Source organism: Carya illinoinensis, chromosome 2 (genome assembly GCF_018687715.1).
Source record: "Carya illinoinensis cultivar Pawnee chromosome 2, C.illinoinensisPawnee_v1, whole genome shotgun sequence".
Taxonomy (NCBI): Eukaryota; Viridiplantae; Streptophyta; class Magnoliopsida; order Fagales; family Juglandaceae; genus Carya; species Carya illinoinensis.
The window spans coordinates 10,502,413-10,510,397 of NC_056753.1; the positions used below are offsets into that span (position 1 = coordinate 10,502,413).

The 7,985-nt window shown below is 40.3% G+C and overlaps 1 protein-coding gene across 1 annotated transcript; it reads left to right on the forward strand.

The window, feature by feature from the left end:
- Positions 1–1,409: 1,409 nt before the first annotated feature.
- On the forward strand, positions 1,410–5,325 carry LOC122301695. Its single transcript, XM_043113088.1, has 4 exons — positions 1,410–1,547; positions 2,073–3,067; positions 3,509–5,145; positions 5,192–5,325. Exons 1-4 carry the CDS (start codon positions 1,410–1,412, stop codon positions 5,323–5,325), a joined length of 2,904 nt encoding a protein of 967 aa, XP_042969022.1.
- The last annotated feature ends 2,660 nt before the right edge of the window (positions 5,326–7,985 follow it).

The following is a 7,985-nucleotide window of genomic DNA, read 5'->3' on the forward strand; positions in this document are numbered from 1 at the left end:
AAAAAAAAAAAAAGAAGAAGAAAAAAGAAGAAGAAGAAGAAGATTTTTTCAAGTAGATCCGAACATTTTTCTAAAACCCTGCACGAAACTTGTATGTCTTAGGTCTATAAAAATCGGGGAATGAACATCTCTACTGTTTTCCTCTCTCTTGGCTTGAGAGGTGAGGTGCTTCCTCTCTACTGTTCTTTCAGAACATAGAGGCTCATCTCTTGAACTTTGTTCGAAGAGGTGGTTACGATTTAGTTTTAGTGTTGGCTCAGAGTATGGATACAGCAGAAGAATTGTCCAATATGTACGAGGGATTACGGCTCACGGAAGAGGAGAAGCAAGAAGTTCCTATCCCAACAGAGGGAGTTTTACTATCTATAGAGAAAAGTAAGAAATGTCTGGTAATCCTTGTAGTAGCAGAAAAAGAAGTAAAAAGAGGAGCATTCCGTTTCACTATGAGCAAAGCATGGAAAGTGGAAGGCCAGGTGCACTTTAAGGATCTAGGATTTAATAGAAGTCTTGTTGAGTTTCAAAATCCTGTAGAAAAAGATCATGTTCTAGCGGGAAGACCCTGGTCTTTTGACAGGTCCTTAGTCTGCTTATTCAACTGTGAAGGATGTCTAGCTCCAAAGGACATTATCTTCAAGTTTGAACCTTTCTAGCTACAACTTCACGAGCTACCGTTTGCTAGTATGAATAAAACTATGGGAGAAAGGCTGGGCTCGACAGTTGGTCTAGCTCAGGGCAAGCCCCTAACAGAGAAGTGCTTCCTTCTTTAGCAAGAAGGGTGGAGAATCCGAAAGCTCAAGAAGTTGGTGCCAAAACAAGCCAAGGGACAGTAGGACTAACTGGGATGGGACAGGGCCTAGCAAACAGGGCAACCCTGGAGCAGGTCTCGAGCAAGCTGAGATGGGGAGTTCTGACAATGTGCAGCTGAGTGGCATTTTACTAGGGAAAGGAAACAAGTACAAACCTGGTTGCCAACTGAACATCCCTCTTCAGGCAAGTAGTGGGAACCTACAGACTCCCCTAGTGGTTGTAGAACAGTCTAAAGAGGCTGGGACATCAAACTGAGTCGCCTCTAGTCAAGGGCTCAGCATGGCACAAGGGAACTACTCTAGTTCAAGTCCTGTCAGGGATAACCCCCAGGTCAGTTCCCCATTACATAACTCCCCCATTAAAATACTCTCTAGTAGGCTATGCAAAGCTCCTACGTGGAAGAGAAGAGCAAGAGGTTTTAGTTCTATGGGTGTTCATGACCCTACTGGATCTCTGGGCCTTAGTGACACTGTTATGACTGATTCTAATGGCCTGAAACAAAAGAGAAGACTAGGGGTGGAGTTGCATGAACCTATTATGACTAGGAGAAGAGCTAAACAAGCTAAGTTGGCAGAGGCTGGTCTCCAGCCCTGCCAATTGCCATGAAACACTTAGCTTGGAACTGCCGAGGGCTTGGGAACCCTCGGACAGTTCGTGAGCTTCACCTTCTGGTGAAGGAGAAGAGCCCTGGCATAATCTTCCTTAATGAAACTAAATGCAGGAGAGAGAGGATTGAAAAGGTTAGAGACAGATTGAAGTTTGAATGTAGTTTCTCAGTAGATAGTCGTGGAAGAAGTGAGGGACTGGCCTTTTTATGGAAGGAGGGGGTGGAAGCAGATTTAGATTCTTACTCTTAACACCATATATCCCTTCTAATAAATGCAAGCAACTCGAGTCTTAAAAGAACTCTAACTGGTTTCTATGGTCAACCAATCACAGCTAAAAGAAATGAAAGTTGGGATCTTTTGAGACTAATTCACTTTAGAATCCAAACTCGTTGGTTATGTATGGGAGATTTTAACAAAATCATGTACCAAGAAGAGCAATTTGGTTCTGCTACCCACCCTTTCAAACAAATGGAGGAATTCAAGTTGGCCTTGGTTGACTGTGGTCTGATGGACATGGGTTATATAGGCTCAATCTTTACTTGGTGCAATAGAAGGGAAGGGTCATAACTTACAAAATCCAGATTAGATAGGGCCCTGATAAATGAGGATTGGGCAAATCTATTTGATGTTAATCAAACCCATGTTCTACTTGGCCAGTGCTCAGACCATAACCCAATCTTAATCCAATGTGTTAATTTTGATCAAGAAGTAGTTCCAAAGAGAAAGATGTTCAGATATGAAGTGGCTTGGGGCAATAGAGAAGGTTGTAAGGATCTTATTAAAGAAGTGTGGAGCCAAAGATATTTTAAGGGGACTAAACTTAAAGACACTCGAGCAGGGTTGGAGGGTTGTAGAAAAAAACTTCAATCATGGAGTAAGAAGGCATTCAGAACTCAGAAGAGATTGCTTGACCAGAAGAGAGAAAGACTCAGAAGACTTCAAGACTCTAACACAGGCCAGTTTAGTTGCCTAATTAAAATAATACAAAAGGAAATAGATGAGCTTCTTGAAGAGGAAGAACTCAAGTGGAGGCAAAGAACAAAACAAAGGTGGCTTAGGGATGGGGACAGGAATACCAAGTACTTCCATAGGTGTGCTACTCATAGGAAGCAGATGAATTCAATCAAAGTAGTTACCAGTGAGGAAGGTGTTAGAGAGCATAGCCAAGAAGGTATAGCCAGGGTCTTTCAAGCTTTCTACCAAGTACTCTTTTCTACATCCCATCCAGAGAATATTGATGAAGCCTTACAGTCTGTTCAACCGTGTGTAAGTGAAGATATGAACTTTTGGCTTACTAAGGCTTTCACTGAAGAAGAAGTGACAGCAGCAATTAAAGGCATGAACCCCCTTGGCTCTCCTGGCCCGGATGGTTTCCCAGCTGTTTTTTATCAACAACACTGGTGCACAGTTGGGAAGAGAGTTACAGAAGTAGTCCTTGAAGCACTGAATAGCAGGCAAGGCCTCAGTGACCTAAACCAAACTTTCATCTCTCTAATACCAAAGAAGAAGCTCCCCCAATCTGTTGTTGATTTTAGGCCCATCAGCTTGTGTAATGTCCCCTATAAAGTTGTCTCCAAAGTAATAGCAAACAGGCTCAAAACCATCCTATCAAACCTGATTTCATCATCTCAAAGTGCTTTTGTCCTAGGGAGGTTAATTTCTTATAATGTAGTGGTGGCTTATGAGCTTCTACACTCGATGCAAACTAGACTCAAATGAAAACATAATGGGTTTATGGCCTTAAAGCTAGAAATGAGCAAGGCTTATGATATAGTGGAATGGGCTTTCCTGCTGAAAGTAATGATTAAAATGGGCTTTGCTGTCAGTTGGGTATATTTGATTATGCAGTGTGTTACAACTGTCAGTTATTCCTTATTGATCAATGGCATCCCTCAAAAGGCTTTCCATCCCACTAGAGGTATTAGACAGGGAGATCCTCTCTCCCCTTATCTGTTCATTATATGTTCAGAGTTTCTGAGTCACAGCCTCAATAGAGCATAGAATCAAGGCCTAATTTCTGGTTTACCAGCAGCTCGAGGTGGCCTAAAAATAAACCATCTGCTATTTGCTAATGACAGCTTAGTATTCTGCAGGTCCAAGCCAGAAGAATGGAGTAGGCTTCGACAATTACTAAGCAGTTATGAAGAAGCCATTGGTCAAAGGCTCAATATAGAGAAGGCTTCCATATTCTTCAGCAGAAACACTAGGAGAGAGGTTCAGCAGTCTATCCTTCAGCAAGCAGGGCTCAGGGCTCATGGTCCTTTTGATAAGTATTTGGGACTCCCTTCTTATATTGGGAAGCAAAGAACTAAAGCATTCAGTTTAGTTGTGGATAGGATCAAGTCTAAAATGGCTAGCTGGAAGACTAAAGTGCTTTCCCAAGGTGGAAAGGAAATACTGCTGAAATTTGTATTGCAATCAATCCCCACGTATAGCATGGGAATTTTTAAACTCCCTAAGTCAATTGTTAAGAATCTCAACAAGTTATTACAGTCCTTTTGGTGGGCTCAAACAGATAGCAAGTCAAAAGTTCACTGGTTGAGTTGGCAGACAATGGGAAAACCCAAGGATCAGGGGGGCTTGGGGTTTAGAGACTTTGAGTTTTTCAATCTAGCACTGTTGGCTAAACAAGGGTGGAGAATCATTCAAAACCTTACCTCTGTTGCACCTCAGGTACTGAAGGCCAAGTATTTTTCAGGTTCTAGTTTTCTCTCAGCAAAAGGAAAAGCAAGCGACTCCTTTGTGTGGAGAAGTTTCCTCTCTGCAAGGCACGTACTTATGGAGGGAATGCTGTGGAGAGTTGGTGATGGAACCCAGATAAAAGTTTGGAAAGATAAGTGGCTTCCAAGTCCTTCTACCTTTAAAGTGCAATCACCTGTAAGAATTCTGAATGCAGAGGCAACAGTAGCAGAACTCATAAATCCAGACATTAGGAAGTGGAACTTAAATCTTATCCATGCCATTTTCTCAAAACCTGAGGCCAAGGTAATCAGCAAAATGACTATTAGCCAGTGTGGTAGTCAGGATGTGCAGACGTGGAGGTGTTCAGAAAATGGGAAATTCACTATTAGAAGTGCATACCATCTACAAGGAACAATGGAGGAAGGTAGGAAGGGGCAGTGCTCAAGTTTGAATCAAGTGTCGAAGACCTGGAGGAAAATGTGGAGCTTGCAAGCACCTCATGCCACGAAGTCCTTTCTGTGGAGAGCAGCTAAGGAGTCCCTTCCCACGTGTTTGAACTTGTATAACAGAAAGATAGTTGATTCTCCCTTCTGTCCAATCTGCTCCAGTGCTCCTGAGTCAATTACTCATGCCATTTGGTCATGCTCAGCTGCGCAAGATGTTTGGTCTATGAGTTCTAGAAGAATACAGAAACTAAATGTTCAAAGTGGCCCCTTTTTAGAGGTTCTGAAACCTATGTTAGAGAATCTCTCCTCCCATGAGCTAACAGAAGTGGCAGTTACAGCAAGAGCTCTATGGAATAGGAGGAATCTGTGGCTGTTTGAGCAATTATTTCACTCACCCTTCCAGGTCTCTAAGCAGATCCACACAGAGTTGACAGCAATTAATCAGTGGACAAATACCAGGGACAAAGCTTCTGTGACTCAGGTGATAAGCAGGACTGAGTGGACTGCCCCTGCACCAAGTTTCTACAAGGCTAATTGGGATGCAGCAGTGAATAAAGAGAACTCCAAGATTGGTGTGGGAGTGGTTGTAAGAGATTCGAGTGGTATGATCATAGCTTCAATGTGTTCATCCATGTTCTTAAAATCTAGATCCTTTGCTGGGGGAAGCAGTAGCAACTCTTAAAGCATCTACACTTTGCTTTGATATAGGATTGAATCAGGTCATGTTAGAAGGAGATTCATCAGCAGTGGTTCAAGTTGTCCAATGCAGAGATGAGTGCTGAAGCCCCACGGGTCTGGTGGTTAGAGATATTAAGCTTGTTTTGTTAAGAATTCGTTCTTGGTCTATTCATTACATTTCTAGGAAGTTCAATGTAGTAGCACATGTGCTAGCTAAGTTTGCTTTGACATGTTCGGGGGAACATACCTTTATGGAGAACTACCCTCCATGTATTTAGAATCTACTTTAGTGAAATGAAAACTACCTTTCAAAAAAAAAAAAAAAGGTCTATAAAAATCATTTTCTAATATATATATAAAAGTGATTTTGGAAAAAATAAAAATAAAGTGAAGTTAAGCACACTCAAAAGTTTAATATTGCTATATAATACAATATTGGCAAACAAATAAGAAGAACCAAGGCAATTAAACTCCTTGGGGTCATGGTTGCCTTAAACCTAGGGGTATCGATCCCTCCAAGGGACCACGACCAGGAGTTGAACGGGGGGTCATGGCCCCTCTGGTCCCTATTGGTTCAAACTGACTAATTTGCAACACATGCACATATATATACACACACACACACACACACATATATTACAGATAAAAAGATGAATTTAATTACATTTTACCATTGGTAACATCAGCATGTATATATAGATCGACCAAAGAAATGATTGGATTTGATTTTGTACGGTACTCTTCTTGTTTTTATAAAGCCTCACTTTTGGAGAATAAATATTTTGTTTTAATCCAATATTAAATATTGAGTAATTTCTATAGGTTGTCGACTCTATTGTTGCTCTGCTGCATTACAAGCACTACTAATTTTTTGGTCGTCTGGGTCACTGTTTCAGGAATTGGGTTTTTGTCTCCTATGTTGTTTTTCTATTTCTTTATGGAATTTGGTTTGGTTTGAAATTCGGTATTGAGGGTCATAGATATTCTTGGTCTTTATAATTCGTCGGTGGGTTTTGAGCGGTGAATAGAGATTGAGGTAGTTAAATTGGTTGTTGGGTTTTTGGTTTCAATTCACAAGAAAATTGGTGAGTCCCAAGAAAGCAGTAAGGGGGAAAGCTCAGGGTCTCAACTGCTTCTGTGACCCATTTTCTACTGCCCTCATAAGTAGTTTATCTTAGGGTTTGGGACTCTACTTTCAGGTTTTGTTTTGGAGAGAGTTCTGTCTTCTTGTTTCTTCCCATTGATGTCCTTATTGTGTTTTTGAAATGAATCATTCTAGGGCAGAAAGTAATCAGAGAGCAGCAGTTGAAGTTACAAAGGACAAGAATGGAATTGACCAGATCATTCTTCAGAACACTCGAGGAGCTTCAGTGAGGGTTGGATGGATCCCTTTACGTCCATTTTTCCATTGTTTAATTGCTGGCTTTGATGTTTTTCTTTTCCCATGGCTTTTGTTTTCTTCACTTTGGTGGCGATGCATAAAGAGACAAGTGCAAGGAATGTTCTTACCAAATTAGTTCCTGTTTGTTATTGTGTATTGGAATTTAATTAAAACAATGTATGTGTTTTGTAATATTTTAAGCAAATCTGTTCAAACATTGTAATATTTAGTGGATTTTTTTTTTTATTTTTAGGTTAATTAGTTGTTTAAAGCGATAGCTTATATGTATGTGTTAACTATAATTAGTTGATATTTTTATCATCATGGACAAAATGATATAAAATATAAGCTTTTATATAACAACAACAAAAATTGCATTCAACAATATTTATTGAAAAAGTTGAAATAAAATATTGGATATTTTTATAAACATTTTTTCAACATAAAAAATTAATAACAGAATGATTTCAATTAAAAAAAAAATCTGGGTTTTATCCAGAACCCGGATTTCCGGGTTGTAAAAACCCGGATCAATCTGGGTTTCATAACTCGGGTATGCCCGGGCCGGAACCTAGTCCGAATTTTGAATCCGGATTCCGGCCCGGGTATACCCGGATACCCGGTCCGAAACCCGGTTGAACACCCCTACTGGCAGGTTCCAAAAAACATCGTCTATGCTCTCTAGCTTCTTCCCCAATAGTGGAAGATAGAGTTTCTTCCCATAGAGACAGTCCTCTATCTGTATCCTCTAGTACCCGAAGTCAGTGTCGTTAAACTTCTTAATCCCAAGTGCTTTCACTCCATTTTCAGCCATTGTTCTCCCTTTAGACCCAAACCTTAACTCTTGATACTAGTTGTTGTGAGAAAATGATGACAGATAAGAAAAAGAATACACAATCAAATCAATTGCACGACATAAATTTAATGTGGTTCGACAACATGCTTTCATTATATTGAGGAATCACAAAATATGCTTTGGGAGGGCAAAATACACTATTAAGAAACTTAGAGTGTACTAAATTGTTCATTAAATACATATTTATAGTGTCACAAGATGGAAATCTTAATTTTTACTTTATGCATTATTTGCTTGAGCGCAATGTCGAGCATGCCTTGAGCAAGATCTTTGTTCAATATTTGCTTGAGCAACATACCGAGTAAAACTCGAAAAAACTCTTTGTTTGAGCTTCAATTTCACTCAGAGCCACTTGTTATGCGAATGTAAGCGAACTTTCTGGTTGGCGCTTTTCTGATCGCAATCGGTGCCAATAATTTGCCCCCGAAATCCCATGAGTATTGGCCAAAGTCGAAGCAAACATGGCCCAAGCTGACTTGAAAATCTGCCAAAAGACCATAACACATCTTTGTCAGGTCGGTTCAATA

Coding starts and splice junctions, on each gene's coding strand:
- LOC122301695 (XM_043113088.1), top strand. CDS start 1,410: ATGAAACACTTAGCTTGGAACTGCCGAGGGCTTGGGAACCCTCGGACA. Junction 1,548..2,072: donor GGAGAGAGAGGATTGAAAAG/GTTAGAGACAGA, acceptor CTACTTGGCCAG/TGCTCAGACCATAACCCAAT. Junction 5,146..5,191: donor GGTTGTAAGAGATTCGAGTG/GTATGATCATAG, acceptor CTTAAAATCTAG/ATCCTTTGCTGGGGGAAGCA.